The sequence below is a fragment of the Carettochelys insculpta genome, chromosome 15 (genome assembly GCF_033958435.1).
Source record: "Carettochelys insculpta isolate YL-2023 chromosome 15, ASM3395843v1, whole genome shotgun sequence".
NCBI classification, from domain to species: domain Eukaryota; kingdom Metazoa; phylum Chordata; order Testudines; family Carettochelyidae; genus Carettochelys; species Carettochelys insculpta.
This window is the reverse complement of record NC_134151.1, coordinates 30,320,834-30,334,241: the sequence shown is the minus strand read 5'-3', so window position 1 is coordinate 30,334,241 and position 13,408 is coordinate 30,320,834. Positions and strand designations below refer to the sequence as shown.

Sequence of the window (13,408 nt, the reverse complement as noted above, 5' to 3'; positions counted from 1 at the left end):
TTGTCAAATATGTGTATAATCAGTTTCCCTTTTGGAAGGGTAAATAAAACTCCACCAATCTAGATTTAATATAGCACATACTGTCTATATTACAGACATTGCTGGCGGCTATGCTGATGCAAGTTGAACCTCTCTTGTCCGGCACACTCAGGACCTGACGAGTGTCAGATGAGAGAATTTGCCAGACTATGGGAGGTCCATATTGTGGAGCCCACTGCTTGCTATGCTCTTTAAAAGACATTTAGAGCTAAATTACTGCTAAATAACAGCACCAAACATGGAGAGCTAGGACTGGTGGCTGTGAACAAACTTTATGGGACCACACAACTTGGCCACTCCCATGATAAGTGGTTGTCCAGCTAACTAAAATCATGCTGGTTTATTGAGTTTACCAGAAGAGAGCATTCTGAGTTAGAGACGTTCAACCTGTAGTTAATGTTTCCTAACATTTTCCATTCTAAGGCTCCATTTCTAGTTGCTTTTAATGTTGTCAAGCTCTAATCATTTAAGGATGAAATCTTCCATGTTGAGTATCTGCCTCAGGTATATTTTAAAGGTCTAGCTGAAATTGTCCAGCAGTTTCAGAGAATGGTATTGTACATTAGGAGGCATCCTCATTCAAACACAGTGGAGGAAAACAGAGACCTCAGTCCATCAGTATCTTCCTGGAACTAATTATGACTTTCCACGACCTGCAGATGTGCACTACCTGCATCTGACAAAGTAGGTCTTTGCCCACGAAAGCTTATGCTCATACATTTCTGTTAGTCTGTAAGGTGCCACAGGACCCCTCATTGTTTTTTTTATGACTTTTTGCGACTTGGGGGACTGGAATATTTTTCTAGATGTTAGGAAAATTTCAATTCTCTCTTCGCTGCCTTCAAAAAGAGTCAGAGAGTTGATAGAGCCACTGTAGGTAGGCAAACTTGCCATGTATTAAAATCCATGGAGGGACTTGTAGGTGTGAAGTCTTACGTCGGTAAGATAACTTCAACCTCTGCCCCAAAGGCTGTCATCTGCTTCTGTGAATGAAACATACCAAGTTTCCACCTGATCTGTTTCAAATGCTGTTAGGCATAGCTTATTAAACCCAAGTTTGTAATGGGTCCAGTTCTAGAGCATAGCAGAAGTATGTTTCTACTTTCAGTATTGGTTTGGTCCTTTTGAAGAACGCCAGTTCAAACACTCATTGATCTTGTTCAATTCTTTATTAGATTACTGTTGGTCATTAAATTTTCCTCTGACTGTTATTGACTAAACAAGTAAGGATTATGAGAGGAGAGGCTAGTTGTAAGTTCTATTTAGTTAACTGATTAACCATAACTGGTGATACTTCTGATGAGGAACAACCATTTGAATGTAATTGGGGAGTGCTCCTACCAGAAATCCAGTTTTCCAGATGGGAATAATAATTTTTGTGCGTGTTCAACAATTTTCTTTGTGTGCATGTTGTTTTAGCATGAGTTAACTTTTGTGTGTGTGTGTGTGTGTGTGTGGTGGTTTTTTTTTTAAATTTACTGTGCTTTTGCGATCAGTTTTCCATTTGAATGTATGGAACAAACAAACATAATGCATTAGAATAGTCTTTGCATTAGATGTCTGTAATTTTAATATGCATCAGTGCATATTGTAGGTATTAAAAGTTCTCAGTTGTATTTTTGGCAGACTTACTGAAATTTAAGCACTTCTAACAATTTCTAAATAGAATTCTTTTTGTGTAAAGACAAGCTGTTTTATATTCTTTGACTACATAAATAGGTATTCTGGAAAACTTTTTGATGTAACATAACTAAGAGTACGTCTATGCTACATAGATGTTTCAGAAGAAGCTCTAAGTCTACACTACAGAGATCTTTCGAAAGAAGCTCTTTGAAAGAAGCCCTGTTTGAAAGAAGAGATCTTCTGGAAGAGCTTCTTTCGAACGAGTGCATCCATACACACAAAAGTGGATCAAGAGAGAGCCTCCACACAGACTCCACTCTATTTTGAAAGAACAGGCCAGGGTTCAAAAGTGAAGACTGTTCATTTGAAAGAAGATCCCTGTGGCGCGTCTCCACAAGCTTTCTTTCGAAAGGGGGTGCTCTTCCTAAAACAGGAAAGGAAGAATGATTTTGAAAGCAGCACCGCATTCTTTTGATTTATTTTCAAAAGAATGCTTTTTGTCTGTAGACGTTCCATGGGCTCTTTAGAAAGAGCCCCTTCCTTCTTTTGAAAGAACTTTCTAGTGTAGACACAGCCTATATGTCTTAACTTTTGAATGTTGGCAGAGTTGGTGTTCAGCAAATTGCAGTACTGTATTGAATATCAAATTCTTCTGATTCAGAAGATGATTAAGAATTCTTTCAATAAGGTGGCCCCCTCTAATGTTAGAACTTTTGAGATAAACTACCTTGCATAAAGTATTTGCTGTCCAAGGCAACTTCAGTCATATTTACCATTTTCCTAGATCCAGCTGAATTCTCAAGAACTGCTCCACAGTCAGTGATGATAAAATAATACAATATTAATTTATCTGTACATTCCTCTTCAGACATTCCTATGCTTCTATTGCATAGCGGGGTTGTCTACATTACCACCTTCCTTTGAAGGAAGGATGGTAATTAGGGTGTTGGGAGTTTACAAGTGAAGTGCTGCCATGCATAGGCAGCATTTTATTAAGCAAATCCCCCGCCCCCCAATGGCAACTTCAAAGTTTTCAACTTCGAAGTACCAGCATGTGTCTAACCACGGCTCACCCGCTGGTACTTCGAAGTGCCAGGGCAACTTCGAAGTCCCTTTTCTCCTCAAAATGGGATTTGGAAGTTGCCCTGGCACTCTGAAGTACCGGCAAGTGAGCCATGGCTAAACACATGCCGGTACTTCGAAGTTGCTGTGGGGGGGAATTTGCTTAATGAGTTGCTGCCTATGCACAGCAGCACTTCATTAGTAAACTCCCAACACCCTAATTACCATCCTTCCTTTGACTATAGTCTGAACCCCAGACTGTGCCATCCTTCCTTGCTGAATATACCATCCTTCCTTGCTGAATTACCATCCTTCCTTGCTGAATATAGTCTGAACCCCAGACTGTGCAGGGAGGACCGGAGGCTCAGTTCTTGCCCTCCTCTACTTTTTTCAGTGCAAATAAGTAGAAAGGTCATGACATTTCTAACTTAATTCCAATAAAATATTGTAGCTGTGTGTTTTGCTTAACTCCTGAAGCATTCTCTTTATACAACAACAAACTGAGATTCACATTCCTAACCAAAGTGCTGTTTTAAAAGCCAGATATAAATGAGACAGCTTGGCAGAGAAGGTGCACAATTGTCATTTACTAGTCTCGAGCGCAGAGTTGGGAAGATGCCTCTTTCTAAGTGTGTTACCTCTTGTGAAATTACGTTTGAACTCTTAATAAGCTATGGTTAAACTACAGCTTAAGTTAACGTATGTCACTTGGGTATAAATTCACCACCACTTGAGCAACATAACTTGTGTTGAGTTAAGCACTGGCAGGCTGCAGGAGAGCTTTTCTTGACAATGTTGTTGCTGCCACTTTTGGAGGGTGGATGAATTAAATGGATGAGAGAGCTCTCCCAATCAACTTAGAGCAACTACACAGACTTTACAGCAATGTGGTAGCATTGGTGGAGCTGCTCCACTGTGAACTATCTGGTGTAATTGTGGCCTATAATTGACGAATGGTCACTGTTTTTGTTAGGTGTGACCGTAAGGCATAGCTGAAAACAAAATACTAGAAGATTCAGATTTTCTCCTTTAGAATCCATTATGATTCGTTACAGTTAGATTTTCATTTCAAGTTCTTAAGAAAACAGTTTTCTGATGAGAAATCACTGTGATGTTACTTTAAGTAAAAGAAAAGTGGTTCAAAATTCTTAACTCTGCATGTGAGGCAGGTTTTATTTGATCAGATTTGTCCTGATCTTTTTTTCTTTGTGAGGTATTTTGTACTTCTCAGGTCCAAAAGATTCAGCATCTTTCAAATTCTTTTCTGTCTCTTTCCTGCCTCCAGTCCTTTAGGATTCTGTCAATGTCCCTTTTAAAACTGGCAAGTAGATTTTGTTGATCAAGAATTAGAATATGCAACATAGTGTAGTGCTTCTAGTTCTCCCTACTGTTAGGATTGGACGTCTAATTTTTGGAAGTCCAAATTTATTGTGTTCATGAGAGCTGAAAATGCTATTATTGCTAGAATAATGTTACAGGGCTGATTTGACAATCATAACAATCCGGGTTTTCTGTGATTTGAAGTGTGAACAAATGCTTTGTGGCACGTTTATTTTTGAGCAATATGTTGCAAAGTGCAGAGTTGAATTTTTCAGCTTCTTTTCCTAAAGATAGCATCCAGATATTGATCAATGGAATAAAGTTATTGAACAGTTAGGAACACCATCAACAGATTTTATGAAGAAACTACAGCCTACTGTGAGGAATTACGTAGAAAACAGACCAAAATATCCAGGTATCAAATTTGAAGAGCTGTTCCCAGATTGGATATTTCCATCGGAATCTGACCGTGACAAATTAAAAAGTAAGGTATTTGGAGGGCAAGGGGATCTTTCCAACTTGGTTCGCTTAAAGTATATACAGCATGGGCAGATAATGCAAACATGGTACTATGCTGGTGTGATAAATCATGCTACATTGCATTCGGAGGCTGGAGGCCTTACTTTCTCGTTAGTGGTAGCACACCGTGAAATGTCTTGCTGTTGTCATTAAAATAGCCTGATTTACATATATACATTCTATTCTTAAAATTCCAGTCTATTAAGATACAGTTGATGGCTTGAATGTTTACTTAAAAATAAATTTAAGTGAAAGTCATTTTATAATGAAAATTGACCTTTCTTTAGTTGTCCTGCTCATTTTAACTATGTCTATTAATTAAATAGATATCTTTTCCCTAAATTACTGGTATAGTAAGCTTGCCTGCTGCATCTACCTCTTGACCATGTGTAACTGTAATTGTACTTAAAAGCCACAACAGCAGGCAGCTTAAATTTGTTATAACAGTATTATACCATTATTAACTTCACGTGTGTTCGTAGTAGACCATAAGGATACAGGTGTCTAATGCATCATAAACAATAACTTAATCAAAAGGAATTAGTGGCATCAAGTCACAAGAGCTCTATATTAATACTTATTTTTAAAATTCATGTTACACTTTTATATATGAGAGATTATTTAGTGCCATTCAAACCATTGCCTACAGCCACAATGGAACTGGGTACACGAGCAAAATTACTTGGGTGTATTTGCAAGAGCAGGACTATGACTTGGATAGCCATAAATAATGTTTCATGTCAAACATTGTAACCTTACTATGTAACAATATAATAAAAATAAACTTCTTATTTTACTTTTGAAGATACTAGCTTCTCTCAATACAGTTAATACTTATATATGTACCGCCAGAAGTGTAGTTGTACTAGACCCCTATTTCATCTTGGTGCATAATGTTCAGTGAAACTCTTAAATAAGTTAGAAGAGACCTTTTTAATCTTTGTGCATTGTGAGACAAGGTTAAAGGCCAAGAGTCTTTGGGTCACTAATAGAACTACTTGAATTAATGCCATTCTTATGAATTTTTGCTCCAGTGTACCTTTTTGTTAGGCTATATTCTAACATATGGCTTTTGTTATATGCTATCATTTTAGCTTCTAAAAATGTTTGTTTTTTCTCTCCTCCCTCCCTCCCTCTCACTCCCAGCAAGTCAAGCTAGAGATTTATTATCAAAAATGTTGGTAGTAGACCCAGACAAACGAATTTCTGTAGATGAAGCCTTACGTCATCCATATATCACAGTCTGGTATGATCCAGCTGAAGCAGAAGCAGTAAGTGTGCATAAAAATTCTACTCAGACTATCACATTAATCTTCATATTTGAGACTGTAGCTTGTGTATTAGGTTAGGTGTAGAGTTGATGCTGAATTCTTCCTTTTCAGGCTAGCAAAGATTGCGTATATAATTGTGAGAAGATAATAGCTTGAAATAATTGAAGTGCGCTCTCCAAAACAGTCCAAGAAGTGGCAATACTGTTGGTTTAAAAACGTCTCTTATAGCTGATATCCTCTTCATAGAAATATAGTTGCCAGTGCAACAGAACTTTAGGCAGGCTTTAAATTCTACCAGCTTTAGAATAAAAGCATTTAATATTGTTGAAAATGCTTCAGGCCTCATGATTTTTAATATTCAGTTTTCATCTGCCAAATCTAATCATTTTGGTACATGATTCCAGTAGCTTGCTTTAGTTTTGAAATTGGGAGCATATAATTCTGAGGCACAAAATAAATAGGATGGAGATATTGGCAAGGGACTCACCCAAAGATTAGCAACTAAAAATAGCATTTCACCTACCTTTTTGACATCATGGCTAACTATACTAATGAAGTGCTGCAGTTCTATTTCATATGTTGTTTTCTTTGTAGCCTCCTCCTCAAATCTATGATGCACAACTGGAAGAAAGAGAACATGCCATTGAAGAATGGAAAGGTAACAGCCAAATATGACTGATTACAGAGATGGTGGTAATTTATTAACCATCACTACTAAAGTAGTGTAAGTGCTGCACTGCATGGCTGATCAGACCAATCAGATTAATGATATAATATAGCATGCAACAATATGAAAAAGATTAAATACCTAACACACCATAAAGCATATTATGGAGTTGTATATAGATTGGTATACAGTACATGTGGAAAGGGAATAAAATAGCATATTGACAAATGCAAGTTTTATTTGTATTTCTGGTATTTTGTTAGCTCTCTTTGTGGCTGGGTCAATGCTGTAGCTCTTTTGTTTTGTGAAACTAGCCTTCTAAGGCAAATATTTGTTTATAGTGGATCCCTATTATATTTTTCTTGATTAAGAGTTCTTTAAAACCGATAGATACACCTTTTGCCCTACAAACTGCAGTACCTAATCTCAAATCTGTTCTAGTACAAGAATCTTGCTAGCAGAATTGTGTATTTATAGTAAATCAACCATTTTCTTTGTTGAGCAGCTTCTATGATGGTAATTTACACAACAAGACAAAGGACACTGTGTGTTCAGATAATAATTATGCCTTTTTGGTGTTTTGTACTTCATCTAATGGTGAAACTGAGAGGTTAGGTAGCCCGTACTCATGTAGTCTCAACTGCGTTAGCAGTATTAGTTTTACAATTTATGGGTACAGGATCATGCCCATAATATTACTTTTAAAAGAACTTATTAGTAATTTCCTTCATTGTTATGATTTTTTTCTCCTGTACAGGTTGTCTGTTTGGTTTTTTTTTAGCTGACATACTTTTTGCTGACCTTTTGTAATTTCAGTGTAGTTAAGCCATATAGTAAGTTATTGTTATGGATTAACTATTGTATTTCCTTTAATGCGTGTCTCTTAAATTTTGATAAATATTGAGGCTCTTAAAAGTAAATTTGCAAAGTCTGTTAATTATAACCGTTGTTTGTCTCCTGGGAAACTGTACTTCTAAACAGCTTATAAATACACCTTTGAAAGTATACAACCAAATGGCTGAAAACAGTGTCTGTCTTTTTGGTTTTTTTGTTTGTTTGTGTAATATTATCTTTTCCCTATCCACTCTTTTTATTTTCCTTAAGAATTAATATACAAAGAAGTAATGGACTGGGAAGGAAGAAGCAAGAATGGGGTGTTAAAAGATCAGCCCTCAGGTTAGTCGTTGGTTTTAATAGTTTTTAAATATTTTTGCAACTCTGATACATGTTTGGTGAGGTGCTCTTATTACATGAATCAGAATCAACAGTTCAATTATGCCAGAACATTCTGGTGTCTGATGCTTTTTTAAACCAACAGTTTGCCATGCTGTGAAGTGAACTGTGGAAACATGCTGCTCCTCTTCTTCCCTGACTAGGAGTATAAAAACATTGCTTCTTCTTCGAGTGTCCCCGTGGGTGCTCCACATTAGGTGTCGGGCTCGCCTGGCGCCGCAGATCGGATCTTCCAAGCAGTTTCTGCCGGACCGCGCATGCGCCGGTGCGCGCCGCTCCCCCGCGCGCTCCCGGCCATGTGCGCGATCCGGTCCCCGCCAGTTCCTCTTAACCGCCGTCGGCTGCAGACGGAATCCAACTAGGCTAAGGCCAAGTAGTGTATTCAACGACTTTATCTGTTTTTTCTTAAAGTTTTTTTTCAGGCACTTAGGCTACTATAAGCTAGCCAGTTGTTATTTTGTAAAAAAAAAAAAAAAAAAAACAACGAACAAGCTAGGAGAGGGACAGCTCAGCCAGTCCCAGTAACAAGCGCCGGAGGCCAGGACCTAGGGCTATCAGCCCTCCTGCTAAGGCAGGCCATCGGACGGGGAAAACGGCACAAAGAAGGTGCTAAGTACCCACTTAAAAACTCAAAGACTCACCAACAATGTCCTCTTCAGGCTTTAAAAAAAAAAAAAAAAAATGCTGCTTCTTGATAAGGCCCTCCAGCCAGAAGCGCCGGAGCGGCCGCAGCAGGAGGGACCCTCCGGGGCCCTTAAAAGGAAAGCTGCCTCCCTCACTCCATCAGCGCAGAAACGGAGGAAAGTATCTCCATCCCGATCCCTGCCGGCAGCAACAGCGAGCGGGATGGGAGGAGCAAGCAGCCCCCAGCCGCAGCAACAGCTGATCGGCGGCGGCACGGAGAGCCACGTGGAAACGGCTCAGCCTCCAATACTCAGCCAGCCGCCCCGCACCGCAGGCAGGGCGGCGGCTAAGCAAACGCCGGTACCGGCGGCACCGCAGGCAGCGGCACCGACCCCCGGGAAACCGGCGGTGCAGAGCGCGCAGGCACGCAGCCTGCCGGCACCGGAGGACACCGCACATGCGGCATCGCCCTCGAGTGTGCCGAGCTCGGTGCGGACGGGGCCGGAATCCCCTGTATGCTCCCCAGCCCGATCCCTGCCGGCAGCAACAGCGAGCGGGACGGGAGGAGCGAGCAGCCCCCAGCCGCAGCAACAGCTGATCGGCGGCGGCACGGAGAGCCACGTGGAAGCAGCTCAGCCTCCGATAGTCAGCCAGCCGCCCCGCACCGCAGGCAGGGCGGCGGCTAAACAAGCGCTGGTACCAGCGGCACCGCGGGCAGCGGCACCGACCCCTGGGGAACCGGCGGTGCAGAGCGCGCAGGCACGTAGCCTGCCGGCACTGGAGGACACCGCACGTGCGGCACCGCCCTTGAGCGTGCCGAGCTCGGTGCGGACGCCGGAATGCCCTGTATGCCCCCCAGCCCGATCCCTGCCGGCAGCAACAACGAGCGGGACGGGAGGAGCGAGCAGCCCCCAGCTGCAGCAACAGCTGATCGGCGGCGGCATGGAGAGCCACGTGCAAGCGGCTCACCCTTCGATAATCAGCCAGCCGCCCCGCACCGCAGGCAGGGCGGCGGCTAAACAAGCGCCGGTACCACCGACCCCCGGAAAACCGGCGGTGCAGAGCGCGCAGGCACGCAGCCTGCCGGCACCGAAGGACACCGCACATGCGGCACCGACTTCGAGTGTGCCGAGCTCGGTGCGGACGGGGCCGGGATCCCCTGTATGTCAGGGGCGGAGTTACCTCCTCAAGGGAGGGGGAAGACTGCACACAAGAGGAGGCATTGCAGCCCCTCTCCGCACAGGGCTGTGTAGTTGCTTTCTCACAGCCCTCCGCTATGTTGCAGACTCCAACTAGAAGGCAGGGGTCCCCCCCCCCTTGGCCTACCCGGAGCCCCCTTCTCCATTTCTGCAACCAGCCTCACCCTGGCTGGGACCACCTCCACCCTTCCTGGGATTTGAACCGCTGGACTATTAGGCAAAGTCGCTCTCTCCAGGGTCTCGACGGTCTCCCTCCCCCAGACGCAAAGGGTATGCACCAAGGGAGTGGTCTAGGTCACCTTCCCAAGACCAGTGCTTATACTGCCGTGGTCGCCCCTACCACGCAGGGCATAGACACCATCGGCAATCTACTAGGGAAAGATCCCTACGAACGATCTCGTACCCCCGAGGGCAATTGTGACCGGGGACAGAGACTTAAGCATCTCAGGGGGGACTGGTTATGGAACCCCGAGATTTTTCCTCGCACACCTCTAGTGAGAGGGTGTACCATCATCAGCAGGAACCGGAAGGGTCCAGAAAGACGTACCCCAGCGGTTCCTCGCTTTCCTCCCCGGATGAGGCTACGGCCCCGGGGGGCGTCCATCCTCCGGACGATCTCAGACAGTTCCAAGAGCTGTTTTACGAGGGTGGCCTTCACGCAAGGCTTCCAGACAGCAAAGGTGCAAGAGCAACACCATAAGCTCCTCAAAAATCTGAGACCTCCGGCCTCCTCCAAAATAGCAATACCGCTGATGACGCAATCTTGGAGTCTGCCACTATGATATGGCAGACTCCTGCGACTATTCCGCCTGTCCACAAAAGAGCGAAAAAAAAAAAAAAAAAAAATACTTCGTGCCCACGAAGGGCATGGAGTTCCTGTTCAGCCACCCACAACCAAATTCTTTGGTGGTGGAGTCGTCGCAACGTGGGGGAATAAACAAACATGCCAAAAAGCTAGAGCTGTTGGGCAGAAAGGTCTACTCCTCCTCCACGCTACTGTTGCCAATGGCAAATTACGCAGCGCATCTAGTGAACCATAATTTCAACAACCACATTAGGTTGACCTCCCTCATGGACTCGCTTCCAGAGGGCACGAAACCAGTGCTCAAGGCCATCATCCGACCATTTTATAACCAGTGGCAAAGGATCACCACAGACACATGGGTGCTGGAGATCATAGCCACGGGGTACGCCATCCCCTCCCAGTTGCTCCCACCGCCATGACCTCCACCCGGGGCCCCACCTCCAGGAGACCTCCCATGTAGCGAGGCTCAAGCAGGAGGTAGACCATCTCATGCTCGTAGGGGCAGTGGAAAGAGTGCCGGAGCAACTGCAAGGGAGAGGGTTCTACTCGAGGTACTTCCTCACGGGGAGGCCCATCTTAGATTTTCGAGGCCTCACCGGTACCTGCGCAAGCAACGTTTTCGGATGATCACAAACGCCTCCATCCTTACGGCACTAGACGATGGAGATTGGTTCGCAGCCCTCGACTTACAAGGTCCTACCGTTTGGGCTCTCCTCAGCCCCCAGAGTCTTCACCAAGACCTTGGCAGTGGTGTCAGCCTACCTGCACAGACAGGGGGTATTTATATTCCAGTATCTGAATGACTGCCTACTCAAAGGGGCCTCAAAGGAGGAGGTACTACGCATAATATGTGTCACAGCAGGCACGTTCTCTTCGCTCGGCCTGCTTATCAATCTGACAAAATCAAAGACAGACCCCACACAGGACATAGAGTTCGTAAGGGCACGCATAAATTCTATTACAGCGAGGGCGTATCTACCAGAGACTCGCTTTCGGGCCATCGGCTCCCTCGCGCAAGGCTTCACCTTCAGCCCTATGGTGCCGGTTCTGACGTGCTTACAGCTGCTGGGCCACATGGCAGCAGCAACGTTTCATAGAACAGAACGCCAGGTTACACATGCGCAGCATGCAGCATTGGCTGGCGAGCGTATACAAACCGGCAGCACACACTGTTCACAGGATGGCGTCGCCCACAACGGAGGTGCGCAAATCCCTGCAATGGTGGGTAAACCCCGAGAACCTGCTAACAAGGGTACCCTTCCACCAACCACACGTATTGGTTTTTCTTACTACAGATGCCCCCCTCATAGGGTGGGGAGCACACATGGGCGAAGAGGTGACGCAAGGGCTGTGGTCCTCTATGGAGCAGTCACTGCACACAAATATACTGGAGCTCAAAGCAGTGTTCAACGCCTGCAGACACTTTCGAGACCAACTGAAAGGCAAGGTAGTCGGGATCAGTACAGACGATACCTCCACCATGTTTTATATAAATCGGCAAGGAGGAGCTCGGTCCCGTGCCTTATGTGTAGAAGCAGTCCGGTTGTGGAACTGCTGCATCGCCAACAATGTAACCTTGAAAGCCTCGTACTTACCAGGCGCTCGCAATGTGAAGGCAGACCAGCTGAGCAGGCGTTTTGCACTCACACACGAGTGGCAGATCCGTCCCGATCTGCTGCAACCGATTTTTCCACACATGGGGTTTTTCCCCAGATAGACCCTGTTTGCTACTCAGCACAACAAGAAGTGCCCACGATTCTGCTCCAGGGCAGGACTGGGACGGGGGTCCCTGAGGGATGCCTTCGCGATCTCATGGAGGGGCCCCCTGCTTTACGCTTTCCCTCCCACAGTGCTCATCCACAAAGTGTTGCAGAAAGCCAGGAGGGAAGGAACCTGAATGATCCCGATAGTCCCAACGTGGGATCGACAGCAATGGTTCCCCCTATTCCTGCGCATGTCGGACCGGCCACCGATGTCCCCTCCGGTGGCGCGGGATCTGCTCACGCCAGCCCAGGGGTCCATAGTGCATCCGCACCCCCAAAGCCTGCGACTACAAACGTGGTTAATCCATGGCTCAGCTCCCTAGAGAGCACATGTACGGAGGAAGTGCAGCAAGTCCTAGAAAGTAGCAGGAGGACTTCCACCAGGAAGACCTTCAAGCAGAAATGGACTCGCTTTATGGCATGGTGTTCTACCAAACAGCTAGCCCCCTTTCGGTGCCTATGGCTGTGATATTAGAGTATTTACTGGACCTCAAGAGAGGAGGACTCTCGCTATCCTCGTTTCAGGTCCACCTGGCCGCCATTTTGGTGTTCAGACACGAAGAGGAAGGGCACACGGTGTTCGCCCATCCCATGGTTACCAGGTTCTTCAAAGGGCTGGTAAGCCTATACCCCCCTCAGAAACCGCTTCCACCTCTGTGGAACTCGGACCTGGTGCTTAATGTGAAAAGGGGACCACCGTTTGAGCCTTTGGCCACGGTTTCCCTCCGCCTCCTTATGATGAAGACGACCTTTCTTCTCGCAATCACGTCAGCTCGCAGGGTGAGCAAGCTTGAGGCAGTTATGGCAACGCTGCCCTGTGCTGTTTTTCCAAGGAGGCGGTAACCATACGGCTGCATCCAGCCTTTGTTCCTAAAGTTTCTTTCTGAGTTTCATACTAACGAACCTATTGTTTACCCTTGTTTATCCAAAGCCTCATAACTCTAACAAAGAGGTGCGCCTACACCTCCTGGACGTGAGCAGGCGCTAGCTTTCTATATGGACAGGACCAAGTCCTTCCGGAGAACGGATAGGCTCCTAGTCTCTATCGCTCCCAAATCAAAAGGAGAATGTCTCTCTTCGCAGAGAATCTCTAAGCACATCGTATCTTGCATAAAAATGTGCTACAAACTCAAAAAGACTCCTTTACTGGCCACGCCCAGGGCTCATTCCACTAGGGCGGTGGCAGCATCAACAGCCTTTTTTCAAGGGCGTTGCGCTAAAAGACATTTGCAGAGTGGCGACCTGGTCATCCTGTGACACCTTCGCCAAACATTACGCCCTTC

The 13,408-nt window shown here is 45.2% G+C and overlaps 1 protein-coding gene across 4 annotated transcripts in view; it reads left to right on the top strand.

The window, feature by feature from the left end:
* Positions 1-13,408, top strand: part of MAPK9 (mitogen-activated protein kinase 9) — a 55,664-nt gene that overhangs the window by 28,079 nt on the left and 14,177 nt on the right. For all 4 annotated transcript variants that reach the window (XM_075009986.1, XM_075009988.1, XM_075009989.1 and 1 more), the window contains 4 exons: positions 4,346-4,528; positions 5,710-5,834; positions 6,429-6,492; positions 7,606-7,677. In XM_075009986.1, coding sequence (XP_074866087.1) covers positions 4,346-4,528; positions 5,710-5,834; positions 6,429-6,492; positions 7,606-7,677 — 444 coding nt within the window. The remainder of the gene's footprint in view (positions 1-4,345; positions 4,529-5,709; positions 5,835-6,428; positions 6,493-7,605; positions 7,678-13,408) is intronic.